This window comes from Pimephales promelas, chromosome 12 (genome assembly GCF_988280905.1).
Source record: "Pimephales promelas chromosome 12, fPimPro1.hap1.1, whole genome shotgun sequence".
Taxonomy (NCBI): Eukaryota; Metazoa; Chordata; class Actinopteri; order Cypriniformes; family Leuciscidae; genus Pimephales; species Pimephales promelas.
Window position 1 is genome coordinate 12,490,176 of NC_142780.1, and position 25,167 is coordinate 12,515,342.

At 43.8% G+C, this 25,167-nt stretch overlaps 6 protein-coding genes across 8 annotated transcripts in view; 1 reads left to right on the forward strand and 5 right to left on the reverse strand.

Annotated features, from left to right (window-relative positions):
• Positions 1–25,167, forward strand: part of LOC148976950 (uncharacterized) — a 175,853-nt gene that overhangs the window by 105,569 nt on the left and 45,117 nt on the right. The gene's annotated exons all lie outside the window — the stretch shown is intronic.
• Positions 1,669–3,962, reverse strand: LOC148976963 (zona pellucida sperm-binding protein 4-like). The gene is made up of 8 exons (XM_089118155.1): positions 3,137–3,962; positions 2,870–3,057; positions 2,699–2,796; positions 2,470–2,627; positions 2,201–2,393; positions 1,984–2,131; positions 1,824–1,896; positions 1,669–1,745 (listed from the first exon to the last, which is right to left on the reverse strand). Exons 1-8 carry the CDS (start codon positions 3,945–3,947, stop codon positions 1,669–1,671), a joined length of 1,746 nt encoding a protein of 581 aa, XP_088974281.1. The 5' UTR covers positions 3,948–3,962.
• LOC148976964 (zona pellucida sperm-binding protein 4-like) lies at positions 5,855–8,193 on the reverse strand. The gene is made up of 8 exons (XM_089118156.1): positions 7,323–8,193; positions 7,056–7,243; positions 6,885–6,982; positions 6,656–6,813; positions 6,387–6,579; positions 6,170–6,317; positions 6,010–6,082; positions 5,855–5,931 (listed from the first exon to the last, which is right to left on the reverse strand). Exons 1-8 carry the CDS (start codon positions 8,191–8,193, stop codon positions 5,855–5,857), a joined length of 1,806 nt encoding a protein of 601 aa, XP_088974282.1.
• LOC148976965 (zona pellucida sperm-binding protein 4-like) lies at positions 10,097–12,327 on the reverse strand. The gene is made up of 8 exons (XM_089118158.1): positions 11,565–12,327; positions 11,298–11,485; positions 11,127–11,224; positions 10,898–11,055; positions 10,629–10,821; positions 10,412–10,559; positions 10,252–10,324; positions 10,097–10,173 (listed from the first exon to the last, which is right to left on the reverse strand). Exons 1-8 carry the CDS (start codon positions 12,325–12,327, stop codon positions 10,097–10,099), a joined length of 1,698 nt encoding a protein of 565 aa, XP_088974284.1.
• On the reverse strand, positions 14,190–16,552 carry LOC148976966 (zona pellucida sperm-binding protein 4-like). The gene is made up of 8 exons (XM_089117507.1): positions 15,694–16,552; positions 15,427–15,614; positions 15,256–15,353; positions 15,027–15,184; positions 14,758–14,950; positions 14,541–14,688; positions 14,381–14,453; positions 14,190–14,302 (listed from the first exon to the last, which is right to left on the reverse strand). The coding sequence occupies exons 1-8, from the start codon at positions 16,550–16,552 to the stop codon at positions 14,226–14,228; spliced, it is 1,794 nt and encodes a 597-aa protein (XP_088973633.1). The 3' UTR covers positions 14,190–14,225.
• LOC120494951 (zona pellucida sperm-binding protein 4-like) lies at positions 18,421–20,776 on the reverse strand. The gene is made up of 8 exons (XM_089117508.1): positions 19,924–20,776; positions 19,659–19,846; positions 19,488–19,585; positions 19,259–19,416; positions 18,990–19,182; positions 18,773–18,920; positions 18,612–18,684; positions 18,421–18,533 (listed from the first exon to the last, which is right to left on the reverse strand). Exons 1-8 carry the CDS (start codon positions 20,759–20,761, stop codon positions 18,457–18,459), a joined length of 1,773 nt encoding a protein of 590 aa, XP_088973634.1. The 5' UTR covers positions 20,762–20,776; the 3' UTR covers positions 18,421–18,456.

The window sequence follows — 25,167 nt, forward strand, 5'->3', positions numbered from 1 at the left end:
TTCTGCCATTCTGAATTCAGCCTTATTTTTTCCCCGTCAGTAGCTGAATATTATATTAGATGTTTTAGCTATTCTGGATTGATTTTTTCTTCGAAACACATCATAGAGTTCTCGTGGCAACAGGCCTGTATATTCAGGGTATGATTCAATAACAACGATGTGCTAAAAAGAGAAACGTTTTTCCTTTTGATATTTTCGTGGGCGGATGACAACATAGGATGACCACCTCTCCCGCATTCTGCGGGACAGTCCCGAAATTGTGAGTTTTGTTCCGCAAGACACAAATAGTATCCTGCATTTCAGTTATGTTTGTATTATGATAATTTTTTTTCCATCCCTAAAATTACAATACCACAGAAGAAATATAATAAAAACTGTGCATGCCATTTCAAAATCTATTTGTGCAGCCATCATGTTCAAGCTGTGAAAATAATCAACATACGCAATCGTAGAGCGGTTTTCCCGCTTACGACAACTAAATGGACAGCGCAAAGAAATAAGCGCAGCCCACAAAGTCTGTAAACAAAGATATACCAGCAAGAATTTCATCTCACATTCTGGATAAGAACCTCAAAAGCTGCTTAAATTGATGATTCAAAGCATGTAATCATCCATCCCTTTGCCAAATATTTTCACCAAACATGCACCGATGCCATGGTTGCTCAAGCGCCACCTATAGAAATGGTCGAACAACTTGCGATACAACAGTTAAGGGATTAATGCTTAAATAAAGTCTACTTTTCAATAAACATTACTCAGACTAGCCTGGAATAAAACCACTATCACCCTGTACTCATCCTTTATCCCAAGATATGATTCTATACTTGTGACAAAAAAAGAAAAAAGCATTACAAAAAGCCAACAAGTGACCTTAAAGGGGGTTTGGCATCAATATATGCAGTTATGCTTGTCCAGACAAAAAGTCTTATGTAAAGCCTCAAACAGCCAGTAGCTAAAACCTTCATTTGATATGTGGAACATCAACAGGGGCCCAAATTAACAACTAGAACTTGGCAAATTGTAAAGTTAAAGAGGCTACGTGCGTTTCCTGAAATTTAAACTTGCGACTGACACCTGTGGCCAAAAAACAGAACTGCTCTCGCAACACGCGCTTTTACGTGCACACTTCACTAGTCATCTGCTGCAAGGAGGTCAACATTGTTTACAGAGGTAAGAACATTGTTTGAGATAAAGTGTTCTGCTTGCGAGTGTAGGCTACTTGCTGACTAGCGGTGACGGCAGAGTGATCTGAAACGTTTTAACATGAAAGCGCTTGACGTCACATCCGCAGACAGCGCGGGAAGAGTCCGACCCGACAGAAAATAGGAAAGATAGGATACAGGCTTATAGGTGCACCCACTGTGAGCGGACAAGGTGTCAGTATGATCATCAGGAGATGTTTTAGTCATAAAATGGTAAAATAAAAAGGGTATTGTTACGTTTATTTTGGGGGGGGGGGAAAGCTGCATATAGCTTCTTTAAATGGCTTAGGCAGAAACTTGGCTTGTTTAGGTCAAGAATCCCAATGCACAAAAGAAAAAGGCTTAGTAGTGCAGCCCTAGAAAGTCAAACTGAGAACAGTCAGTCATGAAACATCCAACTCCAGTCAGAAATGAACACCAAAGAGAAACATGTTGAGTTTCATGAATTTTATTAAAACACCAAATTTCACTTGACCAGGTTAACTTCTCCACTAGAAACCACAGTTTGCCCACTAGAGATGGTCTTGACGTGCACGTCTCTTCCTGTAAAAAGTGGTAGAAGCATGAGGGGCATTTAAATAAGTTCTCGGTTCCTGAAGTCAACTTACGGCAAACACTCACTTTTCCTAGTGCAGCTTTGCTCACAGGAGCCAGAGGAGGGATGGCACACCGCTGTACTACAGTGGATGAAGATCTAACAGAGGGGGGGAAAGGGTTAAGCCGTAGAATACACTGTAAAAAGCGCTAATATTAAGGGTTGAGGTAAGGCTGCAGAGCATACGGTTTCCTGCAGAGGAGCCAGTGATGCTGGATCTACAAATGTGAACATCTTCACAACAAAGCGCTTGTAGTGGGTAGGGAACTGAAGACCAGATGATCCAGCCACTGGAACCAATGTGGTCAGGTAACGATCATCCTGGTAAGGGCATCTGAAAGGTAAAGAGGCAGTCAGAAATGCCTTACAGCACACTAGATGGATAAAGACGGGCCTTACTCACCCATCAACCAGAAGATCCCATTGGGGTAGACTGAGTGGACTGGGGGTTGATGTCGCCCAGCAACGTCCCAGCATCAGGACAATGTTGGGGTCGTTCCTCTCCAAAATGTGCACCTCAACATACACAGGCTCCCGCAGGACTTTTGTAACTGGATAATCTGCGTCACTGTAGTAGGACGTGTACGCCTCGTCCCCTGAGGAAGAATGCAGGGTTTAACTAGAAACTGGAATTTTAGAAAGAATTTAGGCATGCTTGGGACAAACCCTTACCTTCTGCACAGCCTTTGGTGACACATTGACCATTTGCCAGTCTAAGCTCCACCCTGAGGGGTCCAGGCGCAGCTACTGGTGGAGGTGGAGGAACGGTGTTGACCTCCACAACCAGAGCTTCCACAGAGGTACCAGAGTACCTACACTGGAAGAGAAGCCTGGGCGACAAACAGTGAGCTTGTAGCATTTGTCATTGATTCACATTTATGATAAAGCGTACGTCACTTACTCAAAATGGCTGTCCCTTGTGATGGAACCAAGTGGTCCGACACCCACTTCATATGAGGAGGTCATTCTGTTTTCATACACCACATAGCCACTGTCCTCCTGCAAATAGTAACATTGTTGGCATGTAATCCATTCTAAGCCATGCAGAACAAAACCACAAGAAGCTACTCACCATCATGCTTGTGCCACATGCAGTGACTGGGAACTGGTATATAGCAAAGAAAGGTGTGGATCCCACAGGACTGCAAGCTGGATCATTTCCACCCAGGAGACGGACTGAATCCAGGCTCAATCGAGGCAGCGTAACATCTCTAGCCACCACCACCACAAACTGACCATCTCTTATACACTGGACAGTCACTGGAATGAGTTACAAGAGCAGGTTAATGCAGAGGACCGGTGTAACATGAATGCCTCTACATTGACTCTACACTCTTACCTGCCTTCCCATAGTAACACTGCTGTCCATTAAAGCAGCAGTTGATAGCAGCACACTCAGCACCACTGATACCAGGTGGTCCACATTGGATCTGCTCATAATCAGCTACAGTACATTTGTCAAGGGGCTCTGCCTTCACCACTGGGTACTTAGGGTGAAACTGCTGAGGAAACCGTTGACTAGCTTGCTGTTGAACTGACTGAGAAAACTCTTGACCTGCTTGCTGTTGAACAGACTGAGGAAACTCTTGACCTGCTTGCAGTTGAACTGACTGAGGAAACTGTTGACCTGCTTGCAGTTGAACTGACTGAGGAAACTGTTGACCTGCTTGCAGTTGAACTGACTGAGGAAACTGTTGACCTGCTTGCAGTTGAACTGACTGAGGAAACTGTTGACCTGCTTGCTGTTGAACCTGCTGAGGAAACTGTTGACTACCTTGCTGTTGAACCTGCTGAGGAAACTGTTGACTAGCTTGCTGTTGAAACTGCTGAGAAAACTGCTGAGAAAACTGTTGACTAGCTTGCTGTTGAACCTGCTGAGGAAACTGTTGACTAGCTTGCTGTTGAACTGGCTTTTGAACTTTCTGAGGAAACCATTGATTAGCTTGCTGTTGAACTGGCTTTTGAACTTTTTGAGGAAACCATTGACTAGCTTGCTGTTGAACTGGCTTCTGAAACTGCTGGTTAGTTTGCTGGAACATCAGAGCTTGAGGATTCCGGGGCAGATCACTCCACTTTGGAACAGCATGACAGAAAGCACAGAACCAAACACAAATTGCCAGAGACTGAACAGCAGACCAACTTCCTGCCATTGTTCAACAGCTAGTCACACTGCTGAGATGCAGCCCTTTGGTCTTTTTGTACTCTACAGACTTTGGGTAATTAATGATAATCCCTCCCTCTACATTAATAGTCATGATTCTCCAGACTTGCACCCCAGAGTGGGAGTTTACGCAACTAGGTGATTCCATTTTTACTTGTTTTTTCCACCCATTTGAACATACATAAAACCACATTGAGCTTTTTTTAGAATAGTATGCCAGTACAATTTCTGCCATTCTGAATTCAGCCTTATTTTTTCCCCGTCAGTAGCTGAATATTATATTAGATGTTTTAGCTATTCTGGATTGATTTTTTCTTCGAAACACATCATAGAGTTCTCGTGGCAACAGGCCTGTATATTCAGGGTATGATTCAATAACAACGATGTGCTAAAAAGAGAAACGTTTTTCCTTTTGATATTTTCGTGGGCGGATGACAACATAGGATGACCACCTCTCCCGCATTCTGCGGGACAGTCCCGAAATTGTGAGTTTTGTTCCGCAAGACACAAATAGTATCCTGCATTTCAGTTATGTTTGTATTATGATAATTTTTTTTTCCATCCCTAAAATTACAATACCACAGAAGAAATATAATAAAAACTGTGCATGCCATTTCAAAATCTATTTGTGCAGCCATCATGTTCAAGCTGTGAAAATAATCAACATACGCAATCGTAGAGCGGTTTTCCCGCTTACGACAACTAAATGGACAGCGCAAAGAAATAAGCGCAGCCCACAAAGTCTGTAAACAAAGATATACCAGCAAGAATTTCATCTCACATTCTGGATAAGAACCTCAAAAGCTGCTTAAATTGATGATTCAAAGCATGTAATCATCCATCCCTTTGCCAAATATTTTCAACAAACATGCACCGATGCCATGGTTGCTCAAGCGCCACCTATAGAAATGGTCGAACAACTTGCGATACAACAGTTAAGGGATTAATGCTTAAATAAAGTCTACTTTTCAATAAACATTACTCAGACTAGCCTGGAATAAAACCACTATCACCCTGTACTCATCCTTTATCCCAAGATATGATTCTATACTTGTGACAAAAAAAGAAAAAAGCATTACAAAAAGCCAACAAGTGACCTTAAAGGGGGTTTGGCATCAATATATGCAGTTATGCTTGTCCAGACAAAAAGTCTTATGTAAAGCCTCAAACAGCCAGTAGCTAAAACCTTCATTTGATATGTGGAACATCAACAGGGGCCCAAATTAACAACTAGAACTTGGCAAATTGTAAAGTTAAAGAGGCTACGTGCGTTTCCTGAAATTTAAACTTGCGACTGACACCTGTGGCCAAAAAACAGAACTGCTCTCGCAACGCGCGCTTTTACGTGCACACTTCACTAGTCATCTGCTGCAAGGAGGTCAACATTGTTTACAGAGGTAAGAACATTGTTTGAGATAAAGTGTTCTGCTTGCGAGTGTAGGCTACTTGCTGACTAGCGGTGACGGCAGAGTGATCTGAAACGTTTTAACATGAAAGCGCTTGACGTCACATCCGCAGACAGCGCGGGAAGAGTCCGACCCGACAGAAAATAGGAAAGATAGGATACAGGCTTATAGGTGCACCCACTGTGAGCGGACAAGGTGTCAGTATGATCATCAGGAGATGTTTTAGTCATAAAATGGTAAAATAAAAAGGGTATTGTTACGTTTATTTTGGGGGGGGGGGGAAAGCTGCATATAGCTTCTTTAAATGGCTTAGGCAGAAACTTGGCTTGTTTAGGTCAAGAATCCCAATGCACAAAAGAAAAAGGCTTAGTAGTGCAGCCCTAGAAAGTCAAACTGAGAACAGTCAGTCATGAAACATCCAACTCCAGTCAGAAATGAACACCAAAGAGAAACATGTTGAGTTTCATGAATTTTATTAAAACACCAAATTTCACTTGACCAGGTTAACTTCTCCACTAGAAACCACAGTTTGCCCACTAGAGATGGTCTTGACGTGCACGTCTCTTCCTGTAAAAAGTGGTAGAAGCATGAGGGGCATTTAAATAAGTTCTCGGTTCCTGAAGTCAACTTACGGCAAACACTCACTTTTCCTAGTGCAGCTTTGCTCACAGGAGCCAGAGGAGGGATGGCACACCGCTGTACTACAGTGGATGAAGATCTAACAGAGGGGGGGAAAGGGTTAAGCCGTAGAATACACTGTAAAAAGCGCTAATATTAAGGGTTGAGGTAAGGCTGCAGAGCATACGGTTTCCTGCAGAGGAGCCAGTGATGCTGGATCTACAAATGTGAACATCTTCACAACAAAGCGCTTGTAGTGGGTAGGGAACTGAAGACCAGATGATCCAGCCACTGGAACCAATGTGGTCAGGTAACGATCATCCTGGTAAGGGCATCTGAAAGGTAAAGAGGCAGTCAGAAATGCCTTACAGCACACTAGATGGATAAAGACGGGCCTTACTCACCCATCAACCAGAAGATCCCATTGGGGTAGACTGAGTGGACTGGGGGTTGATGTCGCCCAGCAACGTCCCAGCATCAGGACAATGTTGGGGTCGTTCCTCTCCAAAATGTGCACCTCAACATACACAGGCTCCCGCAGGACTTTTGTAACTGGATAATCTGCGTCACTGTAGTAGGACGTGTACGCCTCGTCCCCTGAGGAAGAATGCAGGGTTTAACTAGAAACTGGAATTTTAGAAAGAATTTAGGCATGCTTGGGACAAACCCTTACCTTCTGCACAGCCTTTGGTGACACATTGACCATTTGCCAGTCTAAGCTCCACCCTGAGGGGTCCAGGCGCAGCTACTGGTGGAGGTGGAGGAACGGTGTTGACCTCCACAACCAGAGCTTCCACAGAGGTACCAGAGTACCTACACTGGAAGAGAAGCCTGGGCGACAAACAGTGAGCTTGTAGCATTTGTCATTGATTCACATTTATGATAAAGCGTACGTCACTTACTCAAAATGGCTGTCCCTTGTGATGGAACCAAGTGGTCCGACACCCACTTCATATGAGGAGGTCATTCTGTTTTCATACACCACATAGCCACTGTCCTCCTGCAAATAGTAACATTGTTGGCATGTAATCCATTCTAAGCCATGCAGAACAAAACCACAAGAAGCTACTCACCATCATGCTTGTGCCACATGCAGTGACTGGGAACTGGTATATAGCAAAGAAAGGTGTGGATCCCACAGGACTGCAAGCTGGATCATTTCCACCCAGGAGACGGACTGAATCCAGGCTCAATCGAGGCAGCGTAACATCTCTAGCCACCACCACCACAAACTGACCATCTCTTATACACTGGACAGTCACTGGAATGAGTTACAAGAGCAGGTTAATGCAGAGGACCGGTGTAACATGAATGCCTCTACATTGACTCTACACTCTTACCTGCCTTCCCATAGTAACACTGCTGTCCATTAAAGCAGCAGTTGATAGCAGCACACTCAGCACCACTGATACCAGGTGGTCCACATTGGATCTGCTCATAATCAGCTACAGTACATTTGTCAAGGGGCTCTGCCTTCACCACTGGGTACTTAGGGTGAAACTGCTGAGGAAACCGTTGACTAGCTTGCTGTTGAACTGACTGAGAAAACTCTTGACCTGCTTGCTGTTGAACAGACTGAGGAAACTCTTGACCTGCTTGCAGTTGAACTGACTGAGGAAACTGTTGACCTGCTTGCAGTTGAACTGACTGAGGAAACTGTTGACCTGCTTGCAGTTGAACTGACTGAGGAAACTGTTGACCTGCTTGCAGTTGAACTGACTGAGGAAACTGTTGACCTGCTTGCAGTTGAACTGACTGAGGAAACTGTTGACCTGCTTGCTGTTGAACCTGCTGAGGAAACTGTTGACTACCTTGCTGTTGAAACTGCTGAGGAAACTGTTGACTAGCTTGCTGTTGAAACTGCTGAGGAAACTGTTGACTAGCTTGCTGTTGAAACTGCTGAGAAAACTGTTGACTAGCTTGCTGTTGAACCTGCTGAGGAAACTGTTGACTAGCTTGCTGTTGAACTGGCTTTTGAACTTTCTGAGGAAACCATTGATTAGCTTGCTGTTGAACTGGCTTTTGAACTTTTTGAGGAAACCATTGACTAGCTTGCTGTTGAACTGGCTTCTGAAACTGCTGGTTAGTTTGCTGGAACATCAGAGCTTGAGGATTCCGGGGCAGAGCACTCCACTTTGGAACAGCATGACAGAAAGCACAGAACCAAACACAAATTGCCAGAGACTGAACAGCAGACCAACTTCCTGCCATTGTTCAACAGCTAGTCACACTGCTGAGATGCAGCCCTTTGGTCTTTTTGTACTCTACAGACTTTGGGTAATTAATGATAATCCCTCCCTCTACATTAATAGTCATGATTCTCCAGACTTGCACCCCAGAGTGGGAGTTTACGCAACTAGGTGATTCCATTTTTACTTGTTTTTTCCACCCATTTGAACATACATAAAACCACATTGAGCTTTTTTTAGAATAGTATGCCAGTACAATTTCTGCCATTCTAAATTCAGCCTTATTTTTTCCCCGTCAGTAGCTGAATATTATATTAGATGTTTTAGCTATTCTGGATTGATTTTTTTCTTCGAAACACATCATAGAGTTCTCGTGGCAACAGGCCTGTATATTCAGGGTATGATTCAATAACAACGATGTGCTAAAAAGAGAAACGTTTTTCCTTTTGATATTTTCGTGGGCGGATGACAACATAGGATGACCACCTCTCCCGCATTCTGCGGGACAGTCCCGAAATTGTGAGTTTTGTTCCGCAAGACACAAATAGTATCCTGCATTTCAGTTATGTTTGTATTATGATAATTTTTTTTCTATCCCTAAAATTACAATACCACAGAAGAAATATAATAAAAACTGTGCATGCCATTTCAAAATCTATTTGTGCAGCCATCATGTTCAAGCTGTGAAAATAATCAACATACGCAATCGTAGAGAGGTTTTCCCGCTTACGACAACTAAATGGACAGCGCAAAGAAATAAGCGCAGCCCACAAAGTCTGTAAACAAAGATATACCAGCAAGAATTTCATCTCACATTCTGGATAAGAACCTCAAAAGCTGCTTAAATTGATGATTCAAAGCATGTAATCATCCATCCCTTTGCCAAATATTTTCAACAAACATGCACCGATGCCATGGTTGCTCAAGCGCCACCTATAGAAATGGTCGAACAACTTGCGATACAACAGTTAAGGGATTAATGCTTAAATAAAGTCTACTTTTCAATAAACATTACTCAGACTAGCCTGGAATAAAACCACTATCACCCTGTACTCATCCTTTATCCCAAGATATGATTCTATACTTGTGACAAAAAAAGAAAAAAGCATTACAAAAAGCCAACAAGTGACCTTAAAGGGGGTTTGGCATCAATATATGCAGTTATGCTTGTCCAGACAAAAAGTCTTATGTAAAGCCTCAAACAGCCAGTAGCTAAAACCTTCATTTGATATGTGGAACATCAACAGGGGCCCAAATTAACAACTAGAACTTGGCAAATTGTAAAGTTAAAGAGGCTACGTGCGTTTCCTGAAATTTAAACTTGCGACTGACACCTGTGGCCAAAAAACAGAACTGCTCTCGCAACGCGCGCTTTTACGTGCACACTTCACTAGTCATCTGCTGCAAGGAGGTCAACATTGTTTACAGAGGTAAGAACATTGTTTGAGATAAAGTGTTCTGCTTGCGAGTGTAGGCTACTTGCTGACTAGCGGTGGCGGCAGAGTGATCTGAAACGTTTTAACATGAAAGCGCTTGACGTCACATCCGCAGACAGCGCGGGAAGAGTCCGACCCGACAGAAAATAGGAAAGATAGGATACAGGCTTATAGGTGCACCCACTGTGAGCGGACAAGGTGTCAGTATGATCATCAGGAGATGTTTTAGTCATAAAATGGTAAAATAAAAAGGGTATTGTTACGTTTATTTTGGGGGGGAAAAGCTGCATATAGCTTCTTTAAATGGCTTAGGCAGAAACTTGGCTTGTTTAGGTCAAGAATCCCAATGCACAAAAGAAAAAGGCTTAGTAGTGCAGCCCTAGAAAGTCAAACTGAGAACAGTCAGTCATGAAACATCCAACTCCAGTCAGAAATGAACACCAAAGAGAAACATGTTGAGTTTCATGAATTTTATTAAAACACCAAATTTCACTTGACCAGGTTAACTTCTCCACTAGACACCACAGTTTGCCCACTAGAGATGGTCTTGACGTGCACGTCTCTTCCTGTAAAAAGTGGTAGAAGCATGAGGGGCATTCAAATAAGTTCTCGGTTCCTGAAGTCAACTTACGGCAAACACTCACTTTTCCTAGTGCAGCTTTGCTCACAGGAGCCAGAGGAGGGATGGCACACCGCTGTACTACAGTGGATGAAGATCTAACAGAGGGGGGGAAAGGGTTAAGCCATAGAATACACTGTAAAAAGCGCTAATATTAAGGGTTGAGGCAAGGCTGCAGAGCATACGGTTTCCTGCAGAGGAGCCAGTGATGCTGGATCTACAAATGTGAACATCTTCACAACAAAGCGCTTGTAGTGGGTAGGGAACTGAAGACCAGATGATCCAGCCACTGGAACCAATGTGGTCAGGTAACGATCATCCTGGTAAGGGCATCTGAAAGGTAAAGAGGCAGTCAGAAATGCCTTACAGCACACTAGATGGATAAAGACGGGCCTTACTCACCCATCAACCAGAAGATCCCATTGGGGTAGACTGAGTGGACTGGGGGTTGATGTCGCCCAGCAACGTCCCAGCATCAGGACAATGTTGGGGTCGTTCCTCTCCAAAATGTGCACCTCAACATACACAGGCTCCCGCAGGACTTTTGTAACTGGATAATCTGCGTCACTGTAGTAGGACGTGTACGCCTCGTCCCCTGAGGAAGAATGCAGGGTTTAACTAGAAACTGGAATTTTAGAAAGAATTTAGGCATGCTTGGGACAAACCCTTACCTTCTGCACAGCCTTTGGTGACACATTGACCATTTGCCAGTCTAAGCTCCACCCTGAGGGGTCCAGGCGCAGCTACTGGTGGAGGTGGAGGAACGGTGTTAACCTCCACAACCAGAGCTTCCACAGAGGTACCAGAGTACCTACACTGGAAGAGAAGCCTGGGCAACAAACAGTGAGCTTGTAGCATTTGTCATTGATTCACATTTATGATAAAGCGTACGTCACTTACTCAAAATGGCTGTCCCTTGTGATGGAACCAAGTGGTCCGACACCCACTTCATATGAGGAGGTCATTCTGTTTTCATACACCACATAGCCACTGTCCTCCTGCAAATAGTAACATTGTTGGCATGTAATCCATTCTAAGCCATGCAGAACAAAACCACAAGAAGCTACTCACCATCATGCTTGTGCCACATGCAGTGACTGGGAACTGGTATATAGCAAAGAAAGGTGTGGATCCCACAGGACTGCAAGCTGGATCATTTCCACCCAGGAGACGGACTGAATCCAGGCTCAATCGAGGCAGCGTAACATCTCTAGCCACCACCACCACAAACTGACCATCTCTTATACACTGGACAGTCACTGGAATGAGTTACAAGAGCAGGTTAATGCAGAGGACCAGTGTAACATGAATGCCTCTACATTGACTCTACACTCTTACCTGCCTTCCCATAGTAACACTGCTGTCCATTAAAGCAGCAGTTGATAGCAGCACACTCAGCACCACTGATACCAGGTGGTCCACATTGGATCTGCTCATAATCAGCTACAGTACATTTGTCAAGGGGCTCTGCCTTCACCACTGGGTACTTAGGGTGAAACTGCTGAGGAAACCGTTGACTAGCTTGCTGTTGAACTGACTGAGAAAACTCTTGACCTGCTTGCTGTTGAACAGACTGAGGAAACTCTTGACCTGCTTGCAGTTGAACTGACTGAGGAAACTGTTGACCTGCTTGCAGTTGAACTGACTGAGGAAACTGTTGACCTGCTTGCAGTTGAACTGACTGAGGAAACTGTTGACCTGCTTGCAGTTGAACTGACTGAGGAAACTGTTGACCTGCTTGCAGTTGAACCTGCTGAGGAAACTGTTGACTAGCTTGCTGTTGAAACTGCTGAGAAAACTGTTGACTAGCTTGCTGTTGAACCTGCTGAGGAAACTGTTGACTAGCTTGCTGTTGAACTGGCTTTTGAACTTTCTGAGGAAACCATTGATTAGCTTGCTGTTGAACTGGCTTTTGAACTTTTTGAGGAAACCATTGACTAGCTTGCTGTTGAACTGGCTTCTGAAACTGCTGGTTAGTTTGCTGGAACATCAGAGCTTGAGGATTCCGGGGCAGATCACTCCACTTTGGACCAGCATGACAGAAAGCACAGAACCAAACACAAATTGCCAGAGACTGAACAGCAGACCAACTTCCTGCCATTGTTCAACAGCTAGTCACACTGCTAAGATGCAGCCCTTTGGTCTTTTTGTACTCTACAGACTTTGGGTAATTAATGATAATCCCTCCCTCTTCATTAATAGTCATGATTCTCCAGACTTGCACCCCAGAGTGGGAGTTTACGCAACTAGGTGATTCCATTTTTACTTGTTTTTTCCACCCATTTGAACATACATAAAACCACATTGAGCTTTTTTTAGAATAGTATGCCAGTACAATTTCTGCCATTCTGAATTCAGCCTTATTTTTTCCCCGTCAGTAGCTGAATATTATATTAGATGTTTTAGCTATTCTGGATTGATTTTTTTCTTCGAAACACATCATAGAGTTCTCGTGGCAACAGGCCTGTATATTCAGGGTATGATTCAATAACAACGATGTGCTAAAAAGAGAAACGTTTTTCCTTTTGTTATTTTCGTGGGCGGATGACAACATAGGATGACCACCTCTCCCGCATTCTGCGGGACAGTCCCGAAATTGTGAGTTTTGTTCCGCAAGACACAAATAGTATCCTGCATTTCAGTTATGTTTGTATTATGATAATTTTTTTTCCATCCCTAAAATTACAATACCACAGAAGAAATATAATAAAAACTGTGCATGCCATTTCAAAATCTATTTGTGCAGCCATCATGTTCAAGCTGTGAAAATAATCAACATACGCAATCGTAGAGAGGTTTTCCCGCTTACGACAACTAAATGGACAGCGCAAAGAAATAAGTGCAGCCCACAAAGTCTGTAAACAAAGATATACCAGCAAGAATTTCATCTCACATTCTGGATAAGAACCTCAAAAGCTGCTTAAATTGATGATTCAAAGCATGTAATCATCCATCCCTTTGCCAAATATTTTCACCAAACATGCACCGATGCCATGGTTGCTCAAGCGCCACCTATAGAAATGGTCGAACAACTTGCGATACAACAGTTAAGGGATTAATGCTTAAATAAAGTCTACTTTTCAATAAACATTACTCAGACTAGCCTGGAATAAAACCACTATCACCCTGTACTCATCCTTTATCCCAAGATATGATTCTATACTTGTGACAAAAAAAGAAAAAAGCATTACAAAAAGCCAACAAGTGACCTTAAAGGGGGTTTGGCATCAATATATGCAGTTATGCTTGTCCAGACAAAAAGTCTTATGTAAAGCCTCAAACAGCCAGTAGCTAAAACCTTCATTTGATATGTGGAACATCAACAGGGGCCCAAATTAACAACTAGAACTTGGCAAATTGTAAAGTTAAAGAGGCTACGTGCGTTTCCTAAAAAATTTTTACTTGCGACTGACACCTGTGGCCAAAAAACAAAACTGCTCTAGCAACGCGCGCTTTTACGTGCACACTTCACTAGTAATCTGCTGCAAGGAGGTCAACATTGTTTACAGAGGTAAGAACATTGTTTGAGATAAAGTGTTCTGCTTGCGAGTGTAGGCTACTTGCTGACTAGCGGTGGCGGCAGAGTGATCTGAAACGTTTTAACATGAAAGCGCTTGACGTCACATCCGCAGACAGCGCGGGAAGAGTCCGACCCGACAGAAAATAGGAAAGATAGGATACAGGCTTATAGGTGCACCCACTGTGAGCGGACAAGGTGTCAGTATGATCATCAGGAGATGTTTTAGTCATAAAATGGTAAAATAAAAAGGGTATTGTTACGTTTATTTTGGGGGGGAAAAGCTGCATATAGCTTCTTTAAATGGCTTAGGCAGAAATTGGCTTGTCAAGAATCCCAATGCACAAAAGAAAAAGGCTTAGTAGTGCAGCCCTAGAAAGTCAAACTGAGAACAGTCAGTCATGAAACATCCAACTCCAGTCAGAAATGAACACCAAAGAGAAACATGTTGAGTTTCATGAATTTTATTAAAACACCAAATTTCACTTGACCAGGTTAACTTCTCCACTAGACACCACAGTTTGCCCACTAGAGATGGTCTTGACGTGCACGTCTCTTCCTGTAAAAAGTGGTAGAAGCATGAGGGGCATTCAAATAAGTTCTCGGTTCCTGAAGTCAACTTACGGCAAACACTCACTTTTCCTAGTGCAGCTTTGCTCACAGGAGCCAGAGGAGGGATGGCACACCGCTGTACTACAGTGGATGAAGATCTAACAGAGGGGGGGAAAGGGTTAAGCCGTAGAATACACTGTAAAAAGCGCTAATATTAAGGGTTGAGGTAAGGCTGCAGAGCATACGGTTTCCTGCAGAGGAGCCAGTGATGCTGGATCTACAAATGTGAACATCTTCACAACAAAGCGCTTGTAGTGGGTAGGGAACTGAAGACCAGATGATCCAGCCACTGGAACCAATGTGGTCAGGTAACGATCAACCTGGTAAGGGCATCTGAAAGGTAAAGAGGCAGTCAGAAATGCCTTACAGCACACTAGATGGATAAAGACGGGCCTTACTCACCCATCAACCAGAAGATCCCATTGGGGTAGACTGAGTGGACTGGGGGTTGATGTCGCCCAGCAACGTCCCAGCATCAGGACAATGTTGGGGTCGTTCCTCTCCAAAATGTGCACCTCAACATACACAGGCTCCCGCAGGACTTTTGTAACTGGATAATCTGCGTCACTGTAGTAGGACGTGTACGCCTCGTCCCCTGAGGAAGAATGCAGGGTTTAACTAGAAACTGGAATTTTAGAAAGAATTTAGGCATGCTTGGGACAAACCCTTACCTTCTGCACAGCCTTTGGTGACACATTGACCATTTGCCAGTCTAAGCTCCACCCTGAGGGGTCCAGGCGCAGCTACTGGTGGAGGTGGAGGAACGGTGTTAACCTCCACAACCAGAGCTTCCACAGAGGTACCAGAGTACCTACACTGGAAGAGAAGCCTGGGCGACAAACAGTGAGCTTGTAGCATTTGTCATTGATTCACATTTATGATAAAGCGTACGTCACTTACTCAAAATGGCTGTCCCTTGTGATGGAACCAAGTGGTCCGACACCCACATCATATGAGGAGGTCATTCTGTTTTCATACACCACATAGCCACTGTCCTCCTGCAAATAGTAACATTGTTGGCATGTAATCCATTCTAAGCCATGCAGAACAAAACCACAAGAAGCTACTCACCATCATGCTTGTGCCACATGCAGTGACTGGGAACTGGTATATAGCAAAGAAAGGTGTGGATCCCACAGGACTGCAAGCTGGATCATTTCCACCCAGGAGACGGACTGAATCCAGGCTCAATCGAGGCAGCGTAACATCTCTAGCCACCACCACCACAAACTGACCATCTCTTATACACTGGACAGTCACTGGAATGAGTTACAAGAGCAGGTTAATGCAGAGGACCAGTGTAACATGAATGCCTCTACATTGACTCTACACTCTTACCTGCCTTCCCATAGTAACACTGCTGTCCATTAAAGCAGCAGTTGATAGCAGCACACTCAGCACCACTGATACCAGGTGGTCCACATTGGATCTGCTCATAATCAGCTACAGTACATTTGTCAAGGGGCTCTGCCTTCACCACTGGGTACTTAGGGTGAAACTGCTGAGGAAACCGTTGACTAGCTTGCTGTTGAACTGACTGAGAAAACTCTTGACCTGCTTGCTGTTGAACAGACTGAGGAAACTGTTGACCTGCTTGCAGTTGAACTGACTGAGGAAACTGTTGACCTGCTTGCAGTTGAACTGACTGAGGAAACTGTTGACCTGCTTGCTGTTGAACCTGCTGAGGAAACTGTTGACTACCTTGCTGTTGAACCTGCTGAGGAAACTGTTGACTAGCTTGCTGTTGAACCTGCTGAGGAAACTGTTGACTAGCTTGCTGTTGAACCTGCTGAGGAAACTGTTGACTAGCTTGCTGTTGAACCTGCTGAGGAAACTGTTGACTAGCTTGCTGTTGAACCTGCTGAGGAAACTGTTGACTAGCTTGCTGTTGAAACTGCTGAGGAAACTGTTGACTAGCTTGCTGTTGAAACTGCTGAGAAAACTGTTGACTAGCTTGCTGTTGAACCTGCTGAGGAAACTGTTGACTAGCTTGCTGTTGAACTGGCTTTTGAACTTTTTGAGGAAACCATTGACTCGCTTGCTGTTGAACTGGCTTCTGAAACTGCTGGTTAGTTTGCTGGAACATCAGAGCTTGAGGATTCCGGGGCAGATCACTCCACTTTGGAACAGCATGACAGAAAGCACAGAACCAAACACAAATTGCCAGAGACTGAACAGCAGACCAACTTCCTGCCATTGTTCAACAGCTAGTCACACTGCTGAGATGCAGCCCTTTGGTCTTTTTGTACTCTACAGACTTTGGGTAATTAATGATAATCCCTCCCTCTACATTAATAGTCATGATTCTCCAGACTTGCACCCCAGAGTGGGAGTTTACGCAACTAGGTGATTCCATTTTTACTTGTTTTTTCCACCCATTTGAACATACATAAAACCACATTGAGCTTTTTTTAGAATAGTATGCCAGTACAATTTCTGCCATTTTGAATTCAGCCTTATTTTTTCACCGTCAGTAGCTGAATATTCTATTAGATGTTTCAGCTATTCTGGATTGATTTTTTCTTCGAAACACATCATAGAGTTCTTGTGGCAACAGGCCTGTATATTCAGGGTATGATTCAATAACAACGATGTGCTAAAAAGAGAAACGTTTTTCCTTTTGATATTTTCGTGGGCGGATGACAACATAGGATGACCACCTCTCCCGCATTCTGCGGGACAGTCCCGAAATTGTGAGTTTTGTTCCGCAAGACACACAAATAGTATCCTGCATTTTAGTTATGTTTGTATTATGATAATTTTTTTTCCATCCCTAAAATTACAATACCACAGAAGAAATATAATAAAAACTGTGCATGCCATTTCAAAATCTATTTGTGCAGCCATCATGTTCAAGCTGTGAAAATAATCAACATACGCAATCGTAGAGAGGTTTTCCCGCTTACGACAACTAAATGGACAGCGCAAAGAAATAAGCGCAGCCCACAAAGTCTGTAAACAAAGATATACCAGCAAGAATTTCATCTCACATTCTGGATAAGAACCTCAAAAGCTGCTTAAATTGATGATTCAAAACATGTAATCATCCATCCCTTTGCCAAATATTTTCAACAAACATGCACCGATGCCATGGTTGCTCAAGCGCCAGCTATAGAAATGGTCGAACAACTTGCGATACAACAGTTAAGGGATTAATGCTTAAATAAAGTCTACTTTTCAATAAACATTACTCAGACTAGCCTGGAATAAAACCACTATCACCCTGTACTCATCCTTTATCCCAAGATATGATTCTATACTTGTGACAAAAAAATAAAAAAGCATTACAAAAAGCCAACAAGTGACCTTAAAGGGGGTTTGGCATCAATATATGCAGTTATGCTTGCCCAGACAAAAAGTCTTATGTAAAGCCTCAAACAGCCAGTAGCTAAAACCTTCATTTGATATGTGGAACATCAACAGGGGCCCAAATTAACAACTAGAACATGGCAAATTGTAAAGTTAAAGAGGCTACGTGCGTTTCCTGAAATTTAAACTTGCGACTGACACCTGTGGCCAAAAAACAGAACTGCTCTCGCAACGCGCGCTTTTACGTGCACACTTCACTAGTCATCTGCTGCAAGGTGGTCAACATTGTTTACAGAGGTAAGAACATTGTTTGAGATAAAGTGTTCTGCTTTCGAGTGTAGGCTACTTGCTGACTAGCGGTGGCGGCAGAGTGATCTGAAACGTTTTAACATGAAAGCGCTTGAAGTCACATCCGCAGACAGCGTGGGAAGAGTCCGACCCGACAGAAAATAGGAAAGATAGGATACAGGCTTATAGGTGCACCCACTGTGAGCGGACAAGGTGTCAGTATGATCATCAGGAGATGTTTTAGTCATAAAATGGTAAAATAAAAAGGGTATTGTTACATTTATTTTGGGGGGGGAAAGCTGCATATAGCTTCTTTAAATGGCTTAGGCAGAAACTTGGCTTGTTTAGGTCAAGAATCCCAATGCACAAAAGAAAAAGGCTTAGTAGTGCAGCCCTAGAAAGTCAAACTGAGAACAGTCAGTCATGAAACATCCAACTCCAGTCAGAAATGAACACCAAAGAGAAACATGTTGAGTTTCATGAATTTTATTAAAACACCAAATTTCACTTGACCAGGTTAACTTCTCCACTAGACACCACAGTTTGCCCACTAGAGATGGTCTTGACGTGCACGTCTCTTCCTGTAAAAAGTGGTAGAAGCATGAGGGGCATTTAAATAAGTTCTCGGTTCCTGAAGTCAACTTACGGCAAACACTCACTTTTCCTAGTGCAGCTTTGCTCACAGGAGCCAGAGGAGGGATGGCACACCGCTGTACTACAGTGGATGAAGATCTAACAGAGGGGGGGGAAAGGGTTAAGCCGTAGAATACACTGTAAAAAGCGCTAATATTAAGGGTTGAGGTAAGGCTGCAGAGCATACAGTTTCCTGCAGAGGAGCCAGTGATGCTGGATCTACAAATGTGAACATCTTCACAACAAAGCGCTTGTAGTGGGTAGGGAACTGAAGACCAGATGATCCAGCCACTGGAACCAATGTGGTCAGGTAACGATCATCCTGGTAAGGGCATCTGAAAGGTAAAGAGGCAGTCAGAAATGCCTTACAGCACACTAGATGGATAAAGATGGGCCTTACTCACCCATCAACCAGAAGATCCCATTGGGGTAGACTGAGTGGACTGGGGGTTGATGTCGCCCAGCAACGTCCCATCATCAGGACAATGTTGGGGTCGTTCCTCTCCAAAATGTGCACCTCAACATACACAGGCTCCCGCAGGACTTTTGTAACTGGATAATCTGCGTCACTGTTGTAGGACGTGTACGCCTCGTCCCCTGAGGAAGAATGCAGGGTTTAACTAGAAACTGGAATTTTAGAAAGAATTTAGGCATGCTTGGGACAAACCCTTACCTTCTGCACAGCCTTTGGTGACACATTGACCATTTGCCAGTCTAAGCTCCACCCTGAGGGGTCCAGGCACAGCTACTGGTGGAGGTGGAGGAACGGTGTTGACCTCCACAACCAGAGCTTCCACAGAGGTACCAGAGTACCTACACTGGAAGAGAAGCCTGGGCGACAAACAGTGAGCTTGTAGCATTTGTCATTGATTCACATTTATGATAAAGCGTACGTCACTTACTCAAAATGGCTGTCCCTTGTGATGGAACCAAGTGGTCCGACACCCACTTCATATGAGGAGGTCATTCTGTTTTCATACACCACATAGCCACTGTCCTCCTGCAAATAGTAACATTGTTGGCATGTAATCCATTCTAAGCCATGCAGAACAAAACCACAAGAAGCTACTCACCATCATGCTTGTGCCACATGCAGTGACTGGGAACTGGTATATAGCAAAGAAAGGTGTGGATCCCACAGGACTGCAAGCTGGATCATTTCCACCCAGGAGACGGACTGAATCCAGGCTCAATCGAGGCAGCGTAACATCTCTAGCCACCACCACCACAAACTGACCATCTCTTATACACTGGACAGTCACTGGAATGAGTTACAAGAGCAGGTTAATGCAGAGGACCGGTGTAACATGAATGCCTCTACATTGACTACACTCTTACCTGCCTTCCCATAGTAACACTGCTGTCCATTAAAGCAGCAGTTGATAGCAGCACACTCAGCACCACTGATACCAGGTGGTCCACATTGGATCTGCTCATAATCAGCTACAGTACATTTGTCAAGGGGCTCTGCCTTCACCACTGGGTTCTTAGGGTGAAACTGCTGAGGAAACCGTTGACTAGCTTGCTGTTGAACTGACTGAGAAAACTCTTGACCTGCTTGCTGTTGAACAGACTGAGGAAACTCTTGACCTGCTTGCAGTTGAACTGACTGAGGAAACTGTTGACCTGCTTGCAGTTGAAATGACTGAGGAAACTGTTGACCTGCTTGCAGTTGAACTGACTGAGGAAACGGTTGACCTGCTCGCAGTTGAACCTGCTGAGGAAACTGTTGACTAGCTTGCTGTTGAACCTGCTGAGGAAACTGTTGACTAGCTTGTTGCTGTTGAACCTGCTGAGGAAACTGTTGACTAGCTTGCTGTTGAAACTGCTGAGGAAACTGTTGACTAGCTTGCTGTTGAAACTGCTGAGGAAACTGTTGACTAGCTTGCTGTTGAACCTGCTGAGGAAACTGTTGACTAGCTTGCTGTTGAACTGGCTTTTGAACTTTCTGAGGAAACCATTGATTAGCTTGCTGTTGAACTGGCTTTTGAACTTTTTGAGGAAACCATTGACTAGCTTGCTGTTGAACTGGCTTCTGAAACTGCTGGTTAGTTTGCTGGAACATCAGAGCTTGAGGATTCCGGGGCAGATCACTCCACTTTGGAACAGCATGACAGAAAGCACAGAACCAAACACAAATTGCCAGAGACTGAACAGCAGACCAACTTCCTGCCATTGTTCAACAGCTAGTCACACTGCTGAGATGCAGCCCTTTGGTCTTTTTGTACTCTACAGACTTTGGGTAATTAATGATAATCCCTCCCTCTACATTAATAGTCATGATTCTCCAGACTTGCACCCCAGAGTGGGAGTTTATGCAACTAGGTGATTCCATTTTTACTTGTTTTTTCCACCAATTTGAACATACATAAAACCACATTGAGCTTTTTTTAGAATAGTATGCCAGTACAATTTCTGCCATTCTGAATTCAGCCTTATTTTTTCCCCGTCAGTAGCTGAATATTATATTAGATGTTTTAGCTATTCTGGATTGATTTTTTCTTCGAAACACATCATAGAGTTCTCGTGGCAACAGGCCTGTATATTCAGGGTATGATTCAATAACAACGATGTGCTAAAAAGAGAAACGTTTTTCCTTTTGATATTTTCGTGGGCGGATGACAACATAGGATGACCACCTCTCCCGCATTCTGCGGGACAGTCCCGAAATTGTGAGTTTTGTTCCGCAAGACACAAATAGTATCCTGCATTTCATTTATGTTTGTATTATGATAATTTTTTTTCCATCCCTAAAATTACAATACCACAGAATAAATATAATAAAAACTGTGCATGCCATTTCAAAATCTATTTGTGCAGCCATCATGTTCAAGCTGTGAAAATAATCAACATACGCAATCGTAGAGAGGTTTTCCCGCTTACGACAACTAAATGGACAGCGCAAAGAAATAAGCGCAGCCCACAAAGTCTGTAAACAAAGATATACCAGCAAGAATTTCATCTCACATTCTGGATAAGAACCTCAAAAGCTGCTTAAATTGATGATTCAAAGCATGTAATCATCCATCCCTTTGCCAAATATTTTCAACAAACATGCACCGATGCCATGGTTGCTCAAGCGCCACCCATAGAAATGGTCGAACAACTTGCGATACAACAGTTAAGGGATTAATGCTTAAATAAAGTCTACTTTTCAATAAACATTACTCAGACTAGCCTGGAATAAAACCACTATCACCCTGTACTCATCCTTTATCCCAAGATATGATTCTATACTTGTGACAAAAAAAGAAAAAAGCATTACAAAAAGCCAACAAGTGACCTTAAAGGGGGTTTGGCATCAATATATGCAGTTATGCTTGTCCAGACAAAAAGTCTTATGTAAAGCCTCAAACAGCCAGTAGCTAAAACCTTCATTTGATATGTGGAACATCAACAGGGGCCCAAATTAACAACTAGAACTTGGCAAATTGTAAAGTTAAAGAGGCTACGTGCGTTTCCTGAAATTTAAACTTGCGACTGACACCTGTGGCCAAAAAACAGAACTGCTCTCGCAACGCGCGCTTTTACGTGCACACTTCACTAGTCATCTGCTGCAAGGAGGTCAACATTGTTTACAGAGGTAAGAACATTGTTTGAGATAAAGTGTTCTGCTTGCGAGTGTAGGCTACTTGCTGACTAGCGGTGGCGGCAGAGGGATCTGAAACGTTTTAACATGAAAGCGCTTGACGTCACATCCGCAAACAGCGCGGGAAGAGTCCGACCCGACAGAAAATAGGAAAGATAGGATACAGGCTTATAGGTGCACCCACTGTGAGCGGACAAGGTGTCAGTATGATCATCAGGAGATGTTTTAGTCATAAAATGGTAAAATAAAAAGGGTATTGTTATGTTTATTTTGGGGGGAAAGCTGCATATAGCTTCTTTAAATGGCTTAGGCAGAAACTTGGCTTGTTTAGGTCAAGAATCCCAATGCACAAAAGAAAAAGGCTTAGTAGTGCAGCCCTAGAAAGTCAAACTGAGAACAGTCAGTCATGAAACATCCAACTCCAGTCAGAAATGAACACCAAAGAGAAACATGTTGAGTTTCATGAATTTTATTAAAACACCAAATTTCACTTGACCAGGTTAACTTCTCCACTAGACACCACAGTTTGCCCACTAGAGATGGTCTTGACGTGCACGTCTCTTCCTGTAAAAAGTGGTAGAAGCATGAGGGGCATTTAAATAAGTTCTCGGTTCCTGAAGTCAACTTACGGCAAACACTCACTTTTCCTAGTGCAGCTTTGCTCACAGGAGCCAGAGGAGGGATGGCACACCGCTGTACTACAGTGGATGAAGATCTAACAGAGGGGGGGAAAGGGTTAAGCCGTAGAATACACTGTAAAAAGCGCTAATATTAAGGGTTGAGGTAAGGCTGCAGAGCATACGGTTTCCTGCAGAGGAGCCAGTGATGCTGGATCTACAAATGTGAACATCTTCACAACAAAGCGCTTGTAGTGGGTAGGGAACTGAAGACCAGATGATCCAGCCACTGGAACCAATGTGGTCAGGTAACGATCATCCTGGTAAGGGCATCTGAAAGGCAAAGAGGCAGTCAGAAATGCCTTACAGCACACTAGATGGATAAAGACAGGCCTTACTCACCCATCAACCAGAAGATCCCATTGGGGTAGACTGAGTGGACTGGGGGTTGATGTCGCCCAGCAACGTCCCAGCATCAGGACAATGTTGGGGTCGTTCCTCTCCAAAATGTGCACCTCAACATACACAGGCTCCCGCAGGACTTTTGTAACTGGATAATCTGCGTCACTGTAGTAGGACGTGTACGCCTCGTCCCCTGAGGAAGAATGCAGGGTTTAACTAGAAACTGGAATTTTAGAAAGGCTTTAGGCATGCTTGGGACAAACCCTTACCTTCTGCACAGCCTTTGGTGACACATTGACCATTTGCCAGTCTAAGCTCCACCCTGAGGGGTCCAGGCACAGCTACTGGTGGAGGTGGAGGAACGGTGTTGACCTCCACAACCAGAGCTTCCACAGAGGTACCAGAGTACCTACACTGGAAGAGAAGCCTGGGCGACAAACAGTGAGATTGTAGCATTTGTCATTGATTCACATTTATGATAAAGCGTACGTCACTTACTCAAAATGGCTGTCCCTTGTGATGGAACCAAGTGGTCCGACACCCACTTCATATGAGGAGGTCATTCTGTTTTCATACACCACATAGCCACTGTCCTCCTGCAAATAGTAACATTGTTGGCATGTAATCCATTCCAAGCCATGCAGAACAAATCACAAGCAGCTACTCGCCATCATGCTTGTGCCACATGCAGTGACGGGGAACAGTGAAAAAGGAGGTTAAGTAGCCTACCTTGGGGTTATGATTAACAAAAATGTTGTTAATAGAGAACATTCAAGTTTTATCTCTAAGATAGAAAATATGAAGAAATCCCTAAATCACTGGTTATCTTGAGACCTATCCTTTTTGGGTAGAATCCTCTTAACTTAAATTTAGGGTATATCTAAACTTATCTATTTATCGCATGCTTTGTATACTGCCCCAAAAGTAGTTAAATCAGTGAATTCAATTTTATTTAGATTTCCATTACAGAAGAGTAGATGTTAAAACTTCATGCTGATTTATACCAGTTTCGCCAAGGTAAGCTAAGACATAGCTTAACAGTAAACTATGCTTCTCCATCCATTTGTGCTTCTTTCCATATGGTGGTGTGACTCCCCTTCTGTCCAGCATTAACGGCTGCAGTGTACTTGCCGCATCAGCACACACGACGGCTACAACTATAGTGTTGTCTCCCTAGTGGACCACCACGACAACCGTCTGGATTGAGCCGAGTAGGGGACATCTCTTGGGTCTTCAAGTGGGCACCTTCTGTCCTCAGTGTTTCGTCAACTAGCCCACGATACCTCAAGAGGGCTCGACAGTGACCCTGGCGTCCCAGAGTCACCCCCCTCCGTCCCCCACTCAACTCAGCCCAGTTTACTGACCCCTACAGAGACCTAACCACAATCACTCGCACCCCAACCCTACGCGCCAACCCGTTTGATAATGGCTGTCGAGCCCCACTGGTGCGTTATAAAGCAATTTCAGTGGCAAACGGTTCCGTATGGCATACCACCTACCGCAAACCACATTATCCTGCCAACCACCGTCATTCAAACAATATACAGAGGAAAGTAATGACTGTAATTGCAGTGCAACCTACACAAACAGACTAGAATTCTACGAAACCGTAGCGTGGCGGCCTGTACATAGCCAGCTAGAATCTTTCCGTCTCAACCACAGCCAGTTGCTGCTCCTTTCTGCTGCTTCAGATAAGTTCTCTACCGTGCGACGCAAATCTTGGCCACTGAATCCAACATTTCTGAGGAACCGGGTTGTAGAGTGTGCCACAAAACCTCGACAACCCACTTCCACTGGATAAACCTGGACTCTCCATCCTCGCTGCTCTGCCTCTGTGGCCAGATGAGCATACCGCAATTTATATGGAGAGATAAAACACATTATCTACGTAAATTCCACATGGTTCAAGAGTATGAACACGGAGGTTTGAGAGCCATTGAATTTGAATCTCTTCTTGGTACTTTCAGAATAAAA